Source organism: Diadema setosum, chromosome 7, assembly GCF_964275005.1.
Source record: "Diadema setosum chromosome 7, eeDiaSeto1, whole genome shotgun sequence".
Classification (NCBI taxonomy): Eukaryota; Metazoa; Echinodermata; class Echinoidea; order Diadematoida; family Diadematidae; genus Diadema; species Diadema setosum.
Window position 1 is genome coordinate 22,888,276 of NC_092691.1, and position 21,776 is coordinate 22,910,051.

The following is a 21,776-nucleotide window of genomic DNA, read 5'->3' on the forward strand; positions in this document are numbered from 1 at the left end:
TCTAATTTGTCTCAGGGTCGTTTGGAAAATATCGATATAATGCAGAGATATGAATAATGATATCATAAGCTCATTTTGTATAATGTAAGCGTTAAAAGGTGTGATTTATTTCAAATATTCACAAACCATGTCAATTAGTCACGGATAGTAGATCTTCATGTCGCCAATAAGTGAATCTCGTAGACCATGCACTTTGTCTCTGAATTATCTCGCAAAATCTCGGGTGCTGAGAAGGACATGCGCAAAAACCTGCGCGTACGATAAATTTTTGATTTGAGCTCATTAACAGCAGCGTTGCGGTCTGACTGTACTAGCTTCCTTCAACCAGAAATGTGGCCAACTAAATATGTGCTGGAAAAATGATCTGATGCAGTCTAATCACACACGTTTCATGTTATGATGTATCAAAAAAAAACATATTTTTGTCGACACAGAATTTGTACAATCTGCATGAAATGCAGCGAGTGCATGGCACATTAAACTTTGTGAGTCCTCCTCTCCTCTCTGTGAATAATTGCAATGCGTGAGTTATAGGGTGTGGCCTTACTTATTAGTCATTCACAAAATGTCATGGCAACAATGTACAGGGAAACCCTCTAATAACAAGATTGCCTGGACCGCCAATTTTACCTTGCTATAGCCAGTACCTCAGCGTAAACATTCTATATATATATAAAAAAAGAGACCAGTTAAATGCAGTAATGGAAAATTGGGACCACTGAATTCATCTCTTTAAAAGCTGCACCTCATAGCAAGAGTTTCCATGTATTTCGTTGTGATCATTGTCACTGTACTTTTTATGATCTTTCATAAAGCACTGTACCTACACAGATCATCTATCCACGTGAGAGTGAATTCTGCTTGATTTCACATGAAAATGAATATGAAGCATCTGTATTATGTATGATATTGAGCCTAAACGGTCACATGTGAGTAACCTGTGCAATTCATAATGAAAGTTTCACCCCCAATAGTCAAAGAAGGGAAGGGGCACCTTAAACATGACTCTCTTGGCACAAGCTGAGCTACTCTTTTAGGAAAGAGGGCAAGCTGCATATGTAAATATGTCTCGAACATTCAACTTCAGAATAAAGGACTACGAATATTGCTGGAGACTTGATATTCCTGACACAAGAAGTTGGTACTTTTCAAGAATGTTTTGAGAACACCTCAAAAACCTTGTGCATCGGTTATCAAATATGTGCATCAAATTGTACGCTCATCAGTAACAGCCAACTCTATTTAAGAGTTTTCAGCTGTGCGAGTACTTACACAGAGATCGGTGATAAAGCTGTACACAAATCGTTAAAAGGATTCTCAGATGTATCCAAGCTGGGCCAGCCTCCCCACTCCATGGTATCCCCACACTACTTGGTCCTTAAGACAAAAATATATGAAGTTCTTGCACTCGAGGAAGATGCGATGTAAGGAGATACTGTTAGTCCCCACTTAAAAATCACTGGGGTGGGATCTAGCACAGCTTTGGGCTTCTCAAATCACTGATGATTACTCAGGAAGTGAGCTTATTATACTTGCAGTTACAAAGTGACAGTTATCTGATAGATTTGTATCATTTCATTGACTGCCGACTGATAAAAGGGTGGCGGGGGTGAATAGAGATATTTTCCCTTTCTGCCACTAAGGCCGCAGGTAGTGAGCTACAATATGGCTCCTACTTTTACGACATCAAATACCCCCTCGCACAAAAATGTATGGTTGTCAATTAGATGTTTCAGAGATGCTTTACAAGATCTACCAAAGAAGGCAAATGTTCCTCAGAATAAGAACATACAAAAATTAATGAAGACGACAAAAATACAAGCAAAACAAAATCGAAGGACAAGTGGCAGCGAAATACCCATTCCTCAATTACAGAACAAAGTACTTCCTTGCTTTGGCAACTAACAAATGTATTCCTGGATTTTCCACTTTGTTTTTCCTACTACTGCTTCACAAATCTTTCAACCTATATGAGATATAAAGTTTCAAATTGATTGTTTCAATGTCACACTGCAACCATGTGTTGAAACGACGTAGCTTTGCAACTAATAGGCACATAATTTCTGTTGAGATGTGTCCTCAGTCCTAATGAGATAGGAATAAAAATAATTGTCTGTGCAATAAAGTGTTGCCACCCAGCTTCGTATGGCTAATGATGAAAGGGTAGAATACTACAGCATGAACAATTCACTCTTGCCTATGACTTTAGACTCACATACTCACTTCTCCAAGTAGGTTCATTCCAAATGAGTTTTCAACCAAGTTCCTCTCAAAGTTTCAAATTGTCTATTGCCACTCCTCGTCGTGCAACAGGGCCCCACTATTACACAGCACTGGCTCATACCGGCATACCTGTCGAGTGCGGCAACCTGTGAAGCTGCAATTCCATGCTGCCATCTGTCAATTCACTGGATTCACAACTCAGCACCACATTGCTTCCCCCTGTGGGAGATATCGTCTATGTAAGCCTAATCGCACGCCCATAAGATAGTTCAATATGATTCAAGCAAAGTATATGCTATGGGATTACAAATATTTCATACTTGGAAGCTAAGGAAAAATCCATGATCAGAATTTATTCTCCAAATCACTCAGTATTCCAGGTTTTTGTCATAGCTAGAAGCATACTGCACACAATACATAAGCATATGTGGGAATTGTGTTTGGAATGATCGCCTATTGCAATCACACTGTTTTGCATATTCCTCTGCTAGCTTTCTTCAACACTACATCCACCATTGACGTACATCTCATTAAATTTACTGCAAATTACCCTGTGACATTTTATATTATAAAATACTGCAGAGAGCTGTCCATGTAGCAAGGGAGCTTGAGTTCGTTGTTTAGTTTTGTAAGGCTGTTAATAGCTAGCTTCCTCTAAAAGTGACATGTAAAAAATGTGTGGTGTGTTTTAGAGGAGGAAAGGGGGATCACTCATTTACTATTGAGATTCAAGCTTGTAGAAAGGCCCAGGGGCTTGCATTATCTGAAGTAGAGAACTGAAGTTGTGTGTGTATAATTCTTCAGTGAACCAGGGGAGAATCTGATCGCAGGAAAAAAAAAATCTCATTACATGTTCCTTCTGTGCATACGAAAGAACAGCAGACAGCAATATCATCACATATAACTAAAGTCTTTTCCTCAGCCTGATTCACAACACCATCCTTTCCGTGCAGGCAAATTCTCTAGGAGACATCTAAAGGAGAAGAGATGACACAGCCCATCTGTGTTCTATCCTTCTCATTGTCCACCACCTTGCAGTTGGGATGATGCCCAAAGTCATCCAGGCTACATGCTTAAAAACTCTCTGTGCACCGAATAATGTCCTGCTTGAATCCTTCTTCGTATTTCTTTCTTTTTTTTCTTTTTTTCAAGCCGAGTACTCCTTTGAGGGGCAGGTAGGGCAGGCTAATCAAACTTTGGAAGGAGACAGAGAGAGAGAGAGAGAGAGACGGGGATGGACGTGGGCCCCCTCACGCCATCTTGTTCCCCACAGACTGTTGTAGCGATGCCAGCTGTATCGTCCATCTGTCGAGAGCGTGGTAGCGGGCTGCATCCTTTGACTTCTGGTCCAGTTCCAAGAGCTGGTTGACCTGGTCTATCCGACCGCATATTGTACTGTGGAGTGGCATCGGAGTCAAAGAGGCAGAGCATATGAAAATATGATGGAATGGAATGCCTCTGCATATTGAGAGAACTTTTAAGTCCTCACCACATTTAATACACAGGATTAGTGAACAGGTATTGTTACAGAAAAGTATTTTTGTTGTCCTGCAGATTCCTTATGAAGTTTGCTTTTTTCCATTGATATAAGAAAGACAAAGACATGAAACCCTACACAGCAGCATAATTTTCCATAGGACACTACACAGAAATAAACTTTTGCCTGAACCTATGAATCAGAGCTTTCATATCAGATCACTCTGATGCAACTGCAAGGTACAGATGTATAACAATATTTTTCTCTCCTGGTATCTCAATACATGTATGGGGGACTAAGGGATTGCTAATCCTCCGACACAGCATCTAAAAAGAAATTGCAGAAATACTAGGTATAATATAACAAAAGATCTGAGAAATTTAAAGGTACTGTTTACCCCTGGGGGCAGTGATTTAAAATATGTTTGAGATATCACATTTGATACATATGTGTAAGTCAGTAGTATCACAAAACAATCTACCATACAAAAATGTTGCAATAAAGCCTAAAATATAAGGAGATATCACTATTTTTCTCAATAAACCATAACTGCAGACGGTTTAATAAAAAACATTTTTATAATAACTATTGTTCACATTTTGCACATTTAACAATACTTAACATTGATTATACTGATCCAAATTTTGACATTGGTTGTTTCTATCCCTAACTCACATTTTAGAACTGTTTTTGAAGCACTAAAGCTGGGTTTTTTGTTTCACCTGGAAATGGTAAATAATGCCTTTAATCTGTGGCAAATCAACAATTTGCAGCACTGATATTAGTGCATACACTATGCTTATATGACACAATGCTAAATGAAAGTTGACTGTCACACAACAACCCTATATTTCTAAATTCTCAGAAAGAATGAAATACTATCTTGCCTTCATTAAGTTTAACCCATGTACAGAGTCATGCATACTCACTTGTCTAATATACACTGCACTAGTAAGCTTTCAACTTCAGCAACATCTATGTTAAGTTCCTGAAATGATAATATACAAATGGGAAAAATAGAAATAATGCATTTACAATCATGTAATACTCATACATATTTGTAGTCAACTGTAGTGGTGAAATAAACGGTACATGTTATACTCCAAGACAGCTGCAGCTCATTTGTACTTGTTCATTGTTTTATTTGACTTATGCACCTATCAACAGTAGTGTTCAATGTTCTGAAAGAAAATCTAATATTCAAATTATGATAAAAGTGTTTTCACAATTCATGAAAAATATCATATGGATGAAGATTGCTAGGGAAAGGAACACATAGACAATTTCATATAAAGAATATTAAATATTCATGGAATTGTAACCTCACAATCCTCCACTCCATACCCACAGGTAGGAAAATTGTGTTCATTCCTAACAACAGAGGTTATCTTCCCTTTTCATCAGTTTTGAGGTACTCTGAAGATTGTAAAATCTAAGTCTTTCTTTGCCCAAAAGACATTTGTACTATTGTTTGTCATTTCTTTACAAGAATGGGAGATATAACATACAGTATTGTTCTGCCCAGGGGCACACACACAAAAAATTGTCCACCATCATGCGATCATGCCCATGTACTGTATAAGCTGTTATTTTTGCGAGGGCTTAATTTTCACAAATTTCACATATCACTTTTAGTCCGTGAATTTAACAACACGTGTAAACGTTGTCATGCCCTAGGCTAACAGATCCCATTACATTAGCCCTTGATGTCAATTCAGAAAAACAACATCTCATGAAAAAGTCTGTGATCGGTTCAATCACAAAAATATCTGTACGCGAAAATAACAGCTGATACAGTAATTGCTGACTGGTATTTGACTTACCCATGTAACATTCTCATTTGACTGACTCGCGTACCACTACAAAAGTGGGAAATTCATACATATAGGAATGATGGTGAAATAGGAAAGTGAGAAGCAACGCAGCATGGACCACGATGAACATTTCTGTACTTACTCTAGAAATGAAAGGGATGTGGATTCTCGTGTATGGCTTAATGAGCTTGATTAACACCTGTGTCCTAATGTTCCTCAGCAGATCTGACAGAGTGGACAATGATACAAGAAAAATCCAACATTAGTAATCACATCATAGATTAAGGAGGAGAGGAAAAAATACCAACAATACATGACGAGTCTTCCATAATCACTGCAAAAGATCTTTCTCTCAGTTCAATCTATCAACCAGGATCCCTTTGTCTGTTGGGCATACCAAGGTCACAAGCTCAATCACTTGCATTTTTAGACATTTCTTCATGTTGATAGCATGGGAAATGTTTTGCTTCAGATGACATTGACAGTAAAATGCCATGGCACTACAATCTGACATTTCATACACAGCTTTGTTTGACAGCAACTGAACCAAAAAAAAAACTAGAAAAGCACTCCGAGAGCGCAGACCTCCGCCAAGCAGTTACTTTCCACCGATGATCTTGCTCTTCCATTGAGATCAGTGATTTCCACCTACTGAAAATCGCCCGATTTCCCAATATAAAAGCCTTTGTTACGTCATAAACCCTCAGATGCAAGGCGCGCCTCGCCCTAGCAGAAACTACATGTAGAGCACGCACTTTAGTGCGCACATGAAAACTTCAAAATGCACACCTTGAACTCCCAAGTTCATCAACCTACGTGGCAAAATATAGAAAATCCTTCATAAAACCCATAAAAATTTTTGGATCACTACCAACATTTAATCATTTGTTCCTTGTGTCATTCTCAACCTTTGCTGCAAGTTTCATCTCAATCCGTGCACAACTTTTTGAGTTATTTTGCACATGGACAAACAAACAAACAAACTAACTAACTAACTAACAAACCAACGGTAACGAAAACATAACCTCCTCCCTTGGCGGATGTAAAAAAAGTATGTTAGTCAACATGCTTGCTGATAAAAGAGCATCACATTGATGATGTCTGGTAATATCAAAATGCACTTAATGACTCAGGAACGAATGTATGAAATTGGGATACTAAATGCTCACATCATCCCTGCTGCTGACAAACACCCCAGGTGTTTACATCTCTCCATATAACAGCGCGTCCCAAGCCTATTTATTACACGTTATTGGAACCTGATGCACAGACTTGCAAGAATGCTATTACACATTGCACAAAAGCACAGTGGATATCTTGGAATAGTGTAACCAGTGTGTCAGGGCTATGTGTGTCGTATAATCCTATCTGCTCTTGGCACTCACAGATTCTTGGGAGCCATAACACAGCACCTGACATCACAACTCTGCACCATTTCAAAAGGATGCTTTTGCGATAAAGAACCGTGCAGCACGTACCTTCTATGTGCTCTCTTATAAAGGGATCATCCATGATGTTCCGCCGGTTGTTCTTGAGGATCTTCTCAAACTCGTTGATGTCGTTGTTCTGGTAGGCACTCACCAGGTTGGTCATGGCTAAGATCTCTGGGTCGTTTTTGTAAGGCTTGGCCTATGGCAACAAGACAAACCAAATTCTAGTGATGTCCTCAAGGACTGCATTCAATACAAGAATCTAGGGGATGGGATGTTCTTCTCATATTTGCCTTACATTAATACAAGAATAAACCAAAAATGAAGCCCATTGACAACATCATCCCAGATGATATTTACTCACACTATCAGGTTTGATGTGAACTTTCGTTATATCTTTTTATACTTTATCAATCAAGAACATTCATGGATGTTACATAATGGCGCAACAATTTACAATACTTGTTAAAACAAACACATCACATAAAGGCCTGCACATACTTTGATGAAGTGATAATTTGTTTGTGCAAAATAGGTCAATTCACAATTATAATACCAGAAGTGCAAATGATTTTCGTGTGCAATACGGAAGGTTCTCGTTTACAAACTCTAATATCATATGCAGAGCACCAGAATTATGGAATGTGTTACCTGAAAATATAAAACAATGCAGTGCTGTGAAAAATTTTAAAGTAAAGTTGAAAAAATATTTATTACAAAAGTTTATATCAGATAATTAGTTGTTGTTGTTGTTTTTGTTTTATATATAATCAGGCTGAGTTATTGTGATATGTGTGCGTGTATGTGTGCGTATGTACAAATGTCTCAATGTTCTTGATATGCATGTCAATGACAACTTATACTTTATATGATTGTTGTTGGATCTTCAAGTTATAAGTTATTTTATTACTTTCTGGAGATCCATCCATTTGCCATTCATATTGTCTCTATTTTTTTTTTTTTTTTTTTTTTGCAATTGTCTATGTAAATTGTACTTTTACTTGTGTGTTAATGATATGTATCATGTCTTTGTACTTGTTCATGTTGTTCATGTTGACATGGAAATGGAAAATAAATTCAATTCAATTCAATTCAACCCTAGGGAATAGATCCCGTAGCACTACAAAACTACAAATTTCTTTCATCACTTTAGATTTCCTACAGTAAATGGGAAGAACAATCTTAAATCAATCACCTGTGCGCTCACCATGGTCATTTGTAAGCAAATCTCCAGGCATCACTGGATTGCATTCTCAAAAATAACATAGACCCCAGCCCCCCCCCCCCCAAAAAAAAAAAGAAAGAAAGAAGAAAAAGCACAAATACAAAACAAAACCAACCCCCCAAAAAACAACAAAAAAAACCCAAAAAATAAAAACAAAAAAACAAAAACAGGGAAGGCTGACTTTCCCCCACCCTGAGTATCAAAATAAATTCAAACTTTATGCAACCTCTTTTGCTCAACTGCAAACTATGGTGCATCTATCACATGAGAGTGGAAAGTAAGGAGTTAGTAATTTCAATTTCATGAAACTGTTTCACTCCAAGTAGCTGACGTCTTCGACAAAATGGGAGCAAGCAGACTCTCTAGGTGAACACAGCCACATGTACACTAGCCAAAATTTTTGCCTCGACATCCACTCTACGGACTCTAACAGCACCAGGGCCGTCGACACATGTCTACATATACAATGACATTTGCTAATGCAGATTTCCCCCTACATTAGAGAAAGGCTTGAAATTATCATACCTCTTGTGACTCAAAGGGGTTGATGTCAGACTTCATCAGCATGTTTGCCAGGACCAGATACTTGAGACAAGTGGTTCTCCTGGGGCTCCCAGACTCGTCGTAGTTCTTGAAGGCCTCGAAGAAGTCTGTGTGCGCCTTTTCGTACTCACACTCCCTTAAATGCATCTTGCCACCGCACTCTACACGTACAGACAGACAGGAAAAAACAAGAAATAAAAGAAAAACAAAAGACAGGTGTTATTTCCCCTATACGGTTATTCCTAGAAATGCAATGTGAGTACCTTTCATAGTGGCAGAAAAACATCTTCGGAGGGAAGACTTTAGTCCCGGTACCATGACACTAAAGCAGTATTGTATAGGAATTGCATTTTCTGCATTTGCAGGGAAAATATAGAATATTAAGGCCGTCATAACACTGAATAATCATCCCTCACTGTGCTTCTGCATTGTGTTTCATAATGGCATATTCTCAAACCATTGCAGTATCAAAGTGTGGAATAAGTTGCTTCTGCATGAGGTCATAAAGGAATACTGGATGCTAGAGTAAAGTTATGTTTTGCACATGAGCAAAAAATAGGTGCCATGCACTAATGTTGTGTAAAACTAAATTACTCCCTCGGCACCCTAAGTCCTTGTTCCTTTTCTCCTCCTGTTCCTTTAAGTGAAATATTACAATACTCTCAGGTCATGCCAATTCAGGAGTGAAATTATCAAATTCTTTCTCTTTAATCAATGGAAGCTGAAGTATGTGCGTATGTGACCCTGCACCACAAAACACACAAAAAGTCGCCAGACATGGATTTTTAGTTAAGGGCGGATTCTGAAAGAGCAGACTCTAAGCTTTAAAATGATGTATAACTCGATTCAAATGGATTCTCCTAACCTACATAAATATTGGAAAGGAAGCGTACACTCTGGAAAAGTTTGAACTGATAAAAAAGAGGCTGTGAAGTACAGGGTCTATTCAAGTGCCTAATCTTTACTAAGGCGTGCTGCCCGTGCCATGAATGGGACAAAAAACTTGATGTAAACCATTGTAGCAACAACAATGAAGGGATTATCAGATTAAGCTGAAATTGAGCATGCTTAATTAACACATTCTGTTCATAATAAATCTCAACTTTCAAAGCAGTAGCATTATCTTTTCGAAAGTTATAAGAGTTGAAAGTGAAGAGTGTGCAAAGGATTTTCAAGAAATTACAAGGGGCCTCTAACAAATACCTGATCACACTACTTTACCAAAAAAGGGGTTGTAGAAAAACTGCTGAAAACCCACTTTCACATTCAATTTATGATTCCAAACTTAGGGATAATGTAGAAGAAGAATAGCTCTTTCAGAAAATATGGATAACTCAAAACTGACTCGGTTGACCTGTTTCACCTTTCTTAAGTCCTCACATAAAATCAAGGGGTGCGACTTTTTGTTTGTTTTGTGGTGCACGGTCACATATATAAAGCAAGTTCGAACAAATTTCAAGCAATGGTACAGGTGTACGAACTGTTTCAGAGCATTCACAGAATATGAGCAGTCCCTAAACAGATGCTTGAGCATTCTTTCTTGGACCCCACCATGCAAACCTAAAAATAACTCCCACTTCAAATGGGGCTGTGACGGTGAAGCGTGACACTTTCACTTAATGTCACTGACCTCTGATGACACCCATGATGAGTGGATGAGGTATTGCTGACTTGATTTGTAACGACTGCTCGTAAAGCGCCTTCAGCTTCTTGTTATTCTTCTGTGCTGTGTACATCTGGATCTCCAGGGCGTAGATTTCTAATAACTGCGTGCCCTTCTTCAGGTCGTCTGTGCCATCCTGATTCTGCAAAGGAAATAACAATGAAAAGTGCACTCTTCACACTTTTTTAAACAAAATTCAGCACAGAAGAAAGAAACACTAAAAATTGCTGAACAAAGCTTGCTTTGTGATATTTGTAATAAAAAGAGACCTGCGGGTCTAGCGTTCACCGGAGCAAAGCACTTTGCCTTCGTGGTTTGGTCAAAATCCACCTTCTGGTTTTCAAGAAGAAGATGAAAGTGCAAATATGAAAAGGTCGAGCACTCAAATGAGCATTGCACTTTGCCTTCATGGCAGTCTGCAAACTAGGCAATCTATTTCAAAAATTGAGATTTGGGGATTGCTGCAGGCCAATGCGCAACATCCTCCTGATATTAGGTATTTGGGCCCAACCCTCGGCTCCCCGGGCACCACTCCCATTTATACTTATTTTAGGACTTGTAATAATTTCTGAGCTTATTCAGAGAAAAAAAATGGCCTCTCAAAGATTGAAATCAACACACAACACACCCAATGTACAAGTACAATAAGTTTTACCTTAGTCTTACAGCACTTTGCATGATATCGTACTGTAGTAAATTCACATTTCATTAAATCTCCACTTACCTTACATGACTGATGTAGCTGTTTAAGGATCTTTGCCAACTTATTGAACTCTTCTCTGTCATAGTACAGTTTACCAAGCTGAAAAGAGAGATAAAGAAACACACAGGTAACATTAACAAAAAGTGTGCATGAGTGATTTGAAATATTGGCACTCATACATAGAGTTATTTGTGATATCTGAATGCAAATTAGCAATTCTTTAATTGGAAAAACAAATTACTGGTACATAATTTTCCATTTTTGTTTTCCTTTGAGACAAACTCAGCTACTTCTTTTCCAGGTTCATATAGATACTGGGTACATCATTAACAAAATCATTATTGGGTGCATCATTAACAAAATCATTAAGTACTGTAGGTACATCATTAACATACTCATTTTGTTGGAATGAATAATGGAATCAAATGATCCCATAAACAACAGGATTTTTTTTTTTCATATATTCACTACAAAATCTTAAATGATTGATTATTCATTTTATTGGAAACACAGCCAATGCACATCATCCTTAAGCATCATAAGCACTGGCTTATCTACACTCCATATGCTGACATCAAATAAATAGGAAATTGCATGGGTAATCATTCATTTCAAGACCAGACTCATCACCTTTTTTTTCTCAGTGTCTTTCATTGATACTGATCTTTTGCTGTTTCAAAATTAATCTAAAAAAGAATGTTTCAAGCCAGCTAATAAAAACAATGATAAGTACAGCACATATTATTAGCCACTGATGTTGTGGCCAATACAGAGGTGGAGAGGAACATATAAAGCGCATTACTAGCTAATGACATAAAATGAGACAGTGCATGCCTGTTTTGAAGGTCAACACCACTTACCATAGGACAAACTATGCACAGCTAAAAAAACAAAAACAAACAAAGAAAAACATAACAGAAAGCATCCAAAATAAAAATGAGAGGGGGAAAAAAGTGCCATGAACCATGATGAAAGCAACCATTGCAATATCTAGGGTCTAAGGAACTGGGGGTTAAAGGAATTGGGGGATCAAAGATCAGAGGGGCTGCACTTACCTTTGTGTTTGTCTTGAACCACAGCCTGTCGTTCTTGGCGTCTTTGAGCGCCATCAGCGTCGTCTCGTAGAACTCTTGAAGGAGAGCCATGTTTTTGGAAGTAGAGATGTAGTCTAGGATGCTGTTGATTGACTTCTCTGAGTAGTTTCTTGTAACGGCACTCTGCATGTGTCAAACATACAAGAAAACAGAAACAAAAAAATTGTAACAGTCTGCTAACGAACTAATTCAGGAAGGGGTGATGTGAATATGCCATGATCTCAGCAACAGTATAAATTCCTCTAACACGATATCAATACTGGAGTAGCACTTTAAGCAATCTTATGGTCACAAAATGTATGGCATATAAAATCAAGTTTCTTCACAATACTCTCTGTACAGTATGGATAAAGGATTTCACAGCAATTATAGCACTCCCCTGCAACATATTCTATACCACTTCAACATTAATCCTCTTTCTACAATTTGTCCCATTGCAATCTGCTTTTATCACGGTATATCTTTCTTTTTTTTTCTATGAAAACGAAAAATTCAACTTACTGTTTGATACATTCATTTGCTTTAGCTTTAAACTGTACCTCACTGCAATAATCACATCATTTGTGTTCTGCCAAACATCTAGATCATATGAGCGAGTTCACAGCTGGGAAGTGAAGGCTGCATCCACATTGAATTATTATATTACAGTCATAATTACAATCACAGATCATCACTAATGACTAAAATATGATTGGTGCCATCTAAAACATGCACGTACATGCAGCACTGAAAAAGTGACCTTGGTAAATGACATAATAATACTGCAGTTTACTGTACTCACCTTAATGTATGTTAATAATAACTTGTACTTTGTCATCATTTCATCATAGTTTCCCTGAAAAGAGACAATGAAAAAAAAAAAAGACAGACATATGTTGAGGTGTATTTTGGCTATTTTCATATTTCCCACTGACCTTTTATAGCTTTAACATGTACATGCACTTGATGTACATGACATTTGATTGGTGAAATCCATGAAAGTGAAATAGGAATCACAAAGTACTTGATACAAATATCAGTATGACAGGTACAATATGTGATAATGATTTACTCCAGTACTGATGGTACATGCCAGGCTATTTCAGACCACAATGCTCAGTGAGGAACAAATTAAACAATGAATGACACTTCGAAGGGAGTAACATATCGCTGATAGATCATACATTTCAGTGTTTTTAGGGTACTGCAAATTTCACACAGCGACAAACATACAATGCACAACATACAAAAATATGGTCTCCTCTCACAGAAGCATACTGGTTTGAGCGGTTAGAAATTGATCAATTTTTTTCCCTTGAAAATGGAAAACAAACACTTATTTCTTATTCCATCACTGTGTATCTTGATCACAATTTAAACCAATCACAAAACTGTCTACATCTAAGTCTACATTTGCACGATACAATGTATATGGCATATATATAGTACATAATTCTACACATTTATAGAATGACTGACGTGACACAAATGTTTTGCAAAAATTCAATATGCATTACAATGATTTTTCTTAAAAATGAAGTGTCTTGAGTAACACTCAGAATAATGCAAAAAACATAGAAAACTCTTCTTCTTTTTTCCAGCAAGGCTGTGTATCATGTTTACATAGTATGTTGAACTGTATACACCATATATCTTTGCAGTGATTTATTTGTAGAAATATCTTGGATTAACTGATATTATGTGAACTCAAGGACATACCAAAGTATTGCCTTTCATACCCAAATTATGCAATGTACAGTCTCCAGGAATGGAAATCACTGAACATACATGTAGACTATTAAAAATGGATAATTTTTCACTTTGTTATTTCGCTGCTGTGGTTTCCAATCACAAATTTGACTACTTATGGAACTATCTCAGTTCCTAATTTTATGATACACCTGGTACTATGCTCCCCACTTACATTATGTATTTGATGTAAGCTGTATTTGTATTTAAAAAAAAAAAAAAGGAACAAAAGAACCAAGCCGACTTCAAAGTCATTCACATACACAAAAAGTGACAATTTCAAATTAATTCTTCATTAAATGTTGAATTTCACAATTATAATGATAATAATGATAATAATAATAATAATAATAATAATAATAATAATAATAATAATAATAATAATTACGTCTTATTCACCCAGGATACCCTCTTCAGTGTTAACACTGCTCTACCAGAGGGCCCTGCTATCATTATTACCCTAGCGTTGCCAGGTACCCATTTATACACCTGGGTCGAGAGGGACAGAGTGGGTAAAAACATCTTGTCCAAGGACGTAAGCACTGGGCGGGATTCGAACTCGGGTCCTCCGATCGGGAGTCGCGAGTCTTATCCACTATACCACAGTGCCCCCACAGTGCCCCCACAATTGAAGTAAAGATTATGTGTGCCATGAGGCTTGCTTGTTGTTGCTAAAATCTCTCATATATCATGTGATGCAGCAGTCTCAGTAATTGGAATCAGTCTCAGTAATTGGAATCCAACCAACTCACCAGTTGAAAGTTGATTTTGATCATCTGCTTGAGAGCCTTGAAACCCCAGTCTCCTTTTTCATCTTCCAGTTCTAAAACCTGCATTTGCGAACAAATTTGGTGAAAATGCATTCAACCAATCTGTGAATAGCTCTGCTTTGCTCTACTTGCCACAAAGCTTGACTTGTGGGTTTTTGTTGGTTTTTTTTTTTTCTGATACAACAGGTTATGTATCACACTTACACATAATGCTTCCTTCATGGACTCAGTAACATGCTATGTCATCTCAGTACAATGTACATGTACACTCTATAAATTTCAATAGTTGGAATGCACTTTGCGAGCATTGGTTGTTGCTATGCCAGGCAAGCCTCAGGCAAACCTTGGGCAAACACACTTGTGGTCAGGAACAGTTTTGTTGGAAAGATATACATTGTACATAACACCGTTTTTGTTTTAATTTGTTATAATATCATTTGTGCATATGTTTTATATTGTGTTCAATAGACTGTCCTTATCAGTTGGATGAAAGTCAAATTGACATATTATATGTACCACTTTGAATCACTTTTTTTTTTTTTGATGGAAATAAATAAACTATTGAACTATTGAAAGCTGAATATATAGAAAATAAGCTAGTATCCATAATACTGTAAACAGGGTGGCATTTAATATACAGACAAGAAGAAAACAACCAATATCATGTGCATCAACACACGAGAGATCTTTAAGCCTGCTCTCCTGGCATGGTAAAGACAGATGATAATGATGATGAAGACATGATACAAAATGCGATCTGCTCTCACCTTTTGAAAACTTTCTAGTGCTGTCTTGGGGTCCTCTTCTTTCAGTGCCTTGGAGTTGTAGTACTGGTTCTCGAGATCCACATCTGGCTCAGAGTTTGTGTCCTCAGAGTACTCCTGTCAATAATCAACAATGAAAGTCAACAATTGTTCCCCTCTTTCTTGACACATTTGGATAATTTATGAAAAGAAAAGATACTATCAGGCACTGAACAATCTTATCGCATGTACTGTAGAATGAGAAACAATCAGTACTAGAACTAGTCTGAATGCTGCCAAAAGTTCTTGACTAAGGTGTGGAGATAATGAAGTGAGTGAGTGATTGGACAAAGACCAGTATAACTGTACATTTGTGAAGTATATATTCACACTCCCATACCAATTCATTTGTCTTGGATGACAAACTCATGTTTTTTGGATTATGAGCATTAGTTTGCATGAACAGCTTAGGAGAACAGCTAGGCCCTACATGTAACTATTGCTTGTAACTACTTCAGTGAATTAGTTAGTGCTACATTCTAATGGAATTTCTATGCAATCAATGAATTTGCAATCAATGAATTTCTATGCAATCAATGTAAATCTATTTCATTGGGAAATGTATTGTATTGTTACAATCCCCAAATACAAGGATTTAATTGATTTACCTAAAACATATGATAATGGCAAACCAGCTTAAAGGCTTACCCTGACACTATAAGTATAACGAGATGGATATCACTGGTCCAAAGTATCCATTAAATTGTCTATGAATTGTATTCAAGTCAATCATATCAAGCAATAACGGATGTGACACATAAATTAATGATTAGATGTGAATAAAACAACTAGAATTCTGAATGCTTAGACCCTACTGCAAAAGTGCAAATTTTGCACAAGAAACCAGCTTGAAAATAAAGCACACAAATATTTCAGCATGTGGCCCATTGTGGGATAGAACCTACTTGCTGTAACCGTTAGGCCCTATGACGCTATGTTCCATTATTGAAATGCATGTCTTGATTCAGTGGAATTAAAAACATGCAAAATTCATCTTACCCAGCCGAGCACGAAAAATTATTTGTGCTAACGTTACATTGTTGTAGACATAACAGGTAGACCTTGCGAAGTCAAACTGTCAAGGTTTCTAACGCAACATGCAGGTTTTGCACCATCCCTCCCCCAGGCCCACCATTTCACCAACTTCAAGTACAGGAAAGATGTTCTTGTAGGGGGAATCTAGAATAGGCCTACACACCCTACTCGAAAATTTCCTAGGCACGGCACATTAATGAATCGGGAAGCTGGATGAGACATTCCAAAACATACTAGATATTATTTCAACTTCTTTCTGAGCCTCTGTCACTGACAGTGTGCTGTGTGTGCGAGCCGTTTCATTTGGAGTAGGCTATAATGTTCCCACGTGGGGCAGATGGCTAAAAAGTACTGTTATTCGATTCTAACTCACCAGATTGTAGTCATCGCTATCATTGTCAGCCATGAAATCATCATCTCCGTCAGACATCTTGACAGTTTCACGTAATATACACGGTAATCAACTTCTAATCACAGCTACCTCACCCCGAGTCAGTTCCTATTTCACCCTTGTTTTGTACGTAGGGAGCCTAGCTTGCTTGGTGGATAGTAGTTTTCTGTGCTTTATGATGCTGCGGTGATCAGTGCAGCGACAGAGCCTTCGGCGGCGCCTTACGTTTGGTACACACATACGTACACTACCCACGTATACTGCTATGTATGTATTGCAGCAGCAGCATTTTGCAGCGCGGCGAATCGGTGAGCAAAGTCATTCAACTTATTTGTCGCCATCTGCGACAATATCACACTCAACTGTACAAACTTTTGTCGTAAGTGGCAGCATATACTACTGGGGCGCCATCATGTGCTGGGTATCAAATATGTTCCGCGTCGATAGCAACGTACAGCTGACTGATGCGAAGCGTGTGTTTACACTGTTTGTTGTGGAGCTCGGCGTTGTCTCTCACGACGACGGACACGTACACAAAAGCACGACACGCCTCGCTCGCCTGCACGACCCAACCGACTGACCGACACTTGGTCAGTGTTTTGACGGAACTCAACGGGATAATACGTGACAGAAATTTCTCTCCTCTGAAACAAGATATCTGCTGCAATCAACCATCATGTCGCAAAAGGAGAAGACGAAACAAAGGAAAGTTTCCATGAGCGATTCTCCATACGCTCAACCACTTTCAGCCAAATCGAAAAAAGAAGCAGAAAAGCCGATCATTGCTGCTCGTGAACGTGGTAAGTTTGTCATCAGAAAAGTTAGAACCACGTTTTCTAGACCGATGGTATCTGTCTCGTTTGGACATCTATGGATATGGTCTCCAAGCACTGACACTAATAATAATATTATGCTTGTAATGTCTAAAGTTTCTAGACGTTGCTAGACACTTTATTATCAACCCCAATTCATAGCAACAAAAAATCTTTAGTTTCCTCTTCAGTTTTCCTGCACTAGTGCTACATGTACATTTTGTATGCTTCCCTTGTGTTTGGCATGCTACGCAGTACGTGCCATATTTTGTTCTACAGTTTATGGGGCCTAGACTCTACCAATTATTTCATTTCATTTGCACCAAATATTATAAACGTAATGACCAAGTATATAATTCATTGTTTGTCTGTCATAGGTCCTGGACCAGGAAGATATGGGCTTCCTTCAACCTGTGGCTACATCAAACATGACTTCAGCAAGCATATGAAGCCAGCTCATTCCTTTGGACATCGACTGGAAAACTCAAGTAAGTGAAAGAAACTTCTCTCTCTCTCTCTCTCTCTCTGACAGATTCCAACCTTAGTACAATTACTGCAAAAATATGGATAGCAGTAACAATGTTAACATTCACATTCGGACTTGGTCTTCATATTGCAAGTCAGCATTATTGTATACCAGTGCAGTCTACAGTTACTACAGGTGTATCTTGTTGGCAGTCATTTCTCAGTGCATCCCAAATCTAACTTGGATGAGACCTTGTATCAGTTTAAGGCAATATCAAACTCATTCAGTCCTTTTCTTCATCACTTACGTATGCTATTCCTGACACATATCAGTTGCCCACTCACTCTCCTACTACAAGCAGCAAAGAGTTGAATGAAATGCAAATGTTATATCCACAACCGCAACTGTTCACCTGTTATAACATAAGTGGCAATTGTTTAACATCATAAAATAAACAATGATAACCCTATTAAATAATATTCATGGTTTCTATGACACATTTGTGTGATGTATACTGACATACTTGTACGTAGACATGAGGTCCAAGAGCTTGATTGCATTCTCTTTTCTTTTCTACAGTGTTCCGCAAAGATTTCAGCCCTGGTCCTGGATACTTCATCAATGCTGAAATGACAAGGGTTGGGAAAGATGGTACTCCAGCATATTCAATCTTAGGAAGGCAAAAAGACCCGAGTAAGTATAGTTGAATCATTGTTTAATGTATTACAGTAGTTTTATCTTTTACTTGCTTGATTTCAGAGTCTTGATTACCTTTGCCTCATGTTGCATATAATTAAACAAAGTGCACATATAAAAACCCTAGATAATTATTTTTATTTTTTTTTTTAAAGGGGAAGGGGAGGGATATACATTGTACATGTATCACCAATTTCAAATTTTAGCAAATAATTATGTCCTTGAGCACTTCTGATGGATATACATGTGTGTGCAGTTTTGCAGATGCAATGTAACACCTTGTACCACTCTAGCCCAGATGTATTGATAAGTGTTTTTACCTCATACTTTTCTAACAGACACCTTCATCACACCATCACCATATGCATATTCCCCGGAGAAGGTCCATCCTCAAGGTGAAAGGCATGCTCCTGTATACTCCATGGGGGCGAGGACCCGCTTCAGGAAGCGTGACCAAGCACCAGCACCAAATAACTACACCGTGCCTATCCTAATCGGCAGCAATATCCCCAATAAGTACTCAAGTGCAAGCTATTCCATGACCGGCCGACCACACGTAGGCAGTTACCTGGAGGATCATGCAAAGTGCCCAGGGCCAGGCAGTCACGACGCTGTCCATCCCGACTACACACGGGTCAAGAAGCCGAGCTACTCCATGCTTGGTCGCCATGAACTGTCCAACGATTCACATCTGAAACCCGGCCCCGGTGCCCACAGCCCAGAGAAAGTGACTGTCAACAAGCGCAAATACCCCAGCCACTCTTTGGGAATCAGGCATTCAGAGTTTGTGTGTCCACTGATTGTAGAGGTGAAGGATTGAATAAACTTTTACAAAGATGCTGCTCTTGCAAGACTTAAAATGGAATCCACTTTACTGCTGTCACAACAAAAGTGAGCAATGCTTGCTCAATGCAACGTCTCAAGTAGTAAGACAATTAGTGGTTAGCACTTTGTACATTTTGGAGGCAAGTGTACTGAAATGTGTCACTGAATTGAGATATAATGATGAACAAATACCTTTGCATAACTATTGAATTGCACTGTTTTTGTTATATCACTCCGTAATTTTGTATTGTCATCTGAGCTTCTTTATGCCTGTTCAAGTTTAAACAGCAGCTTTGCTGCACAGCACAAATTTGATCTCGCCTCTGGGCAGTTATCATTGCCAATTACACTACATGTACCTGGTATGCAAGTGTCCCATTGCATTTTGCGAATAAAGATTGACAAAGTAAAACTCAATCTCACCTTCTAGCCTCATGCAGGGTTTGATACGGCGTCACTGTTTGTGACACTTATTTTGTGTGCTTACTTTACATGGGACTGTAGAGCTTGCAGCAGATGAGTCAACTGCTTTGTTTGTAACTTATTTTCTGTCACTTCCGTCCATAGATCATTCCACTTCTGGAAGAGGGTGCTTATATTTGTGTTTGCGATTGCAATGGCTATTTCATGGCAGTATGAGAGATTAACTAGATGTGCAGTACTTTTTGCCATTTTCAAATTGGAAATACCAGTATGTACGTAGTGATTATATAGAGATACAATACATGTACAATGGTATATCACAATGAAAAAACAAAAAATGGTACATACATTGAATTTGAATTTATGAACTTTGTAATAGTGCAGATCATAAATTGTGTACACATCAGTCATTGAGATCATGTTGGGATTACTATATTCTTTTCATTGATTGCAATCATATCTAGTGTGTATAACGCCGTGTACTATGCAATACCTATATATCTATTGTCATACAATTTGTATGTCTTTTTGTGTGCAAGACTTTGCCATATTTGTGTATATACGGTCAGCTTCTGCTGCAAATATGCTTTTATAATCATTAAAATGAAATTGAAACTGAACAATTTGTATCCATTATTTTTCATATTTGTTTTGTGTGACTTGCTTTTAATTGCACTGCTGCATATTTATAAGACAGGCTTTTTACAGTGTACACAGTTTGCATGATAGAAGGGAAAGAATTGCCTGTGAACTTTATTGCCAATGTTGTGGCAACTAATCATGCAATTTACAATGATTGCAAACCCCTTCATGAAATAGGCCCCACATGTGTTTGAGCTTACTGAAAGTAAAAACAAAACAACGCCAACTATCATTTCATAAAAAATGTGTATCTACATGTACATATGTGTAAAGTGTACAAGGTTGCAAGTTGATTGGTCATGCACATTCATGCACATGCCCATACACACACACACGACTAATATGCTTACAACACAAGTCATCCATCCTAAGTCTTTCTTTAGCAATGTAGGAAATGTGATACATGTAGTATGTATAAGTATGTACATGTACAGTGTATTTGACCAAGGAACTTGCAAAAACAAAAAACAAAACAAAACAAAACACGAGATAATTCAACCATATCTTTATCTCATGCAGCGGTGACAAGTATATATGTTACTTACTAATCACTAGCCTGTGTGCAGATACTTGTAGAATGTGCATTGTTGTGTATAACCTTTGATAATTACTGTATGTCTGTACAGCTGTATAGAGTACCGAGGCATGGCATCATAGCCATTCATCGCCATGGGAAGTGGTACACTGTTAAATGTGAACGCAACAGTTGCTAACCATGCTCATACCTGCATGGTTCCAACCCACTGCTGGATGCCTTGTGCAAGGATTTATTTTGTTTTCAACCACCACCAAGCTACATGTACAAGGGTTGCAAACATATGACAAAAAACTGTGACATCATCACTTTGTTATTCTATTGGGAGGTAACCTGCACAGTTGTACAACGTACATGTAGATTGTATGTGTACATGTACATCCCTCTTATCATGTGACATAGTGCCCGTTCTCAGAATAAAGTGTATGAACATGTAGTGTAACAGTACTTTAGCTGCAAGCTCATTCATGAAACACAG

The 21,776-nt window shown here is 38.0% G+C and overlaps 2 protein-coding genes across 2 annotated transcripts; one reads left to right on the plus strand and one right to left on the minus strand.

Moving 5' to 3' along the window:
- Positions 1-1,310: 1,310 nt before the first annotated feature.
- Positions 1,311-17,052, minus strand: LOC140230452 (COP9 signalosome complex subunit 2-like). Its single transcript, XM_072310605.1, has 12 exons — positions 16,882-17,052; positions 15,438-15,551; positions 14,653-14,730; positions 12,954-13,007; positions 12,134-12,295; positions 11,100-11,177; positions 10,343-10,517; positions 8,695-8,873; positions 6,993-7,143; positions 5,657-5,739; positions 4,630-4,688; positions 1,311-3,618 (listed from the first exon to the last, which is right to left on the minus strand). The coding sequence occupies exons 1-12, from the start codon at positions 16,936-16,938 to the stop codon at positions 3,474-3,476; spliced, it is 1,335 nt and encodes a 444-aa protein (XP_072166706.1). The 5' UTR covers positions 16,939-17,052; the 3' UTR covers positions 1,311-3,473.
- A 319-nt stretch (positions 17,053-17,371) lies between these two features.
- LOC140230453 (ciliary microtubule associated protein 1A-like) lies at positions 17,372-20,734 on the plus strand. The gene is made up of 4 exons (XM_072310606.1): positions 17,372-17,699; positions 18,089-18,199; positions 18,757-18,870; positions 19,212-20,734. The coding sequence occupies exons 1-4, from the start codon at positions 17,576-17,578 to the stop codon at positions 19,691-19,693; spliced, it is 831 nt and encodes a 276-aa protein (XP_072166707.1). The 5' UTR covers positions 17,372-17,575; the 3' UTR covers positions 19,694-20,734.
- The last annotated feature ends 1,042 nt before the right edge of the window (positions 20,735-21,776 follow it).

Coding starts and splice junctions, on each gene's coding strand:
- LOC140230453 (XM_072310606.1), top strand. CDS start 17,576: ATGTCGCAAAAGGAGAAGACGAAACAAAGGAAAGTTTCCATGAGCGAT. Junction 17,700..18,088: donor CATTGCTGCTCGTGAACGTG/GTAAGTTTGTCA, acceptor TGTCTGTCATAG/GTCCTGGACCAGGAAGATAT. Junction 18,200..18,756: donor ACATCGACTGGAAAACTCAA/GTAAGTGAAAGA, acceptor TCTTTTCTACAG/TGTTCCGCAAAGATTTCAGC.
- LOC140230452 (XM_072310605.1), bottom strand. CDS start 16,938: ATGTCTGACGGAGATGATGATTTCATGGCTGACAATGATAGCGATGAC. Junction 12,296..12,953: donor TATTATTAACATACATTAAG/GTGAGTACAGTA, acceptor TGACACATGCAG/AGTGCCGTTACAAGAAACTA. Junction 8,874..10,342: donor CATCATGGGTGTCATCAGAG/GTCAGTGACATT, acceptor CTGTACGTGTAG/AGTGCGGTGGCAAGATGCAT.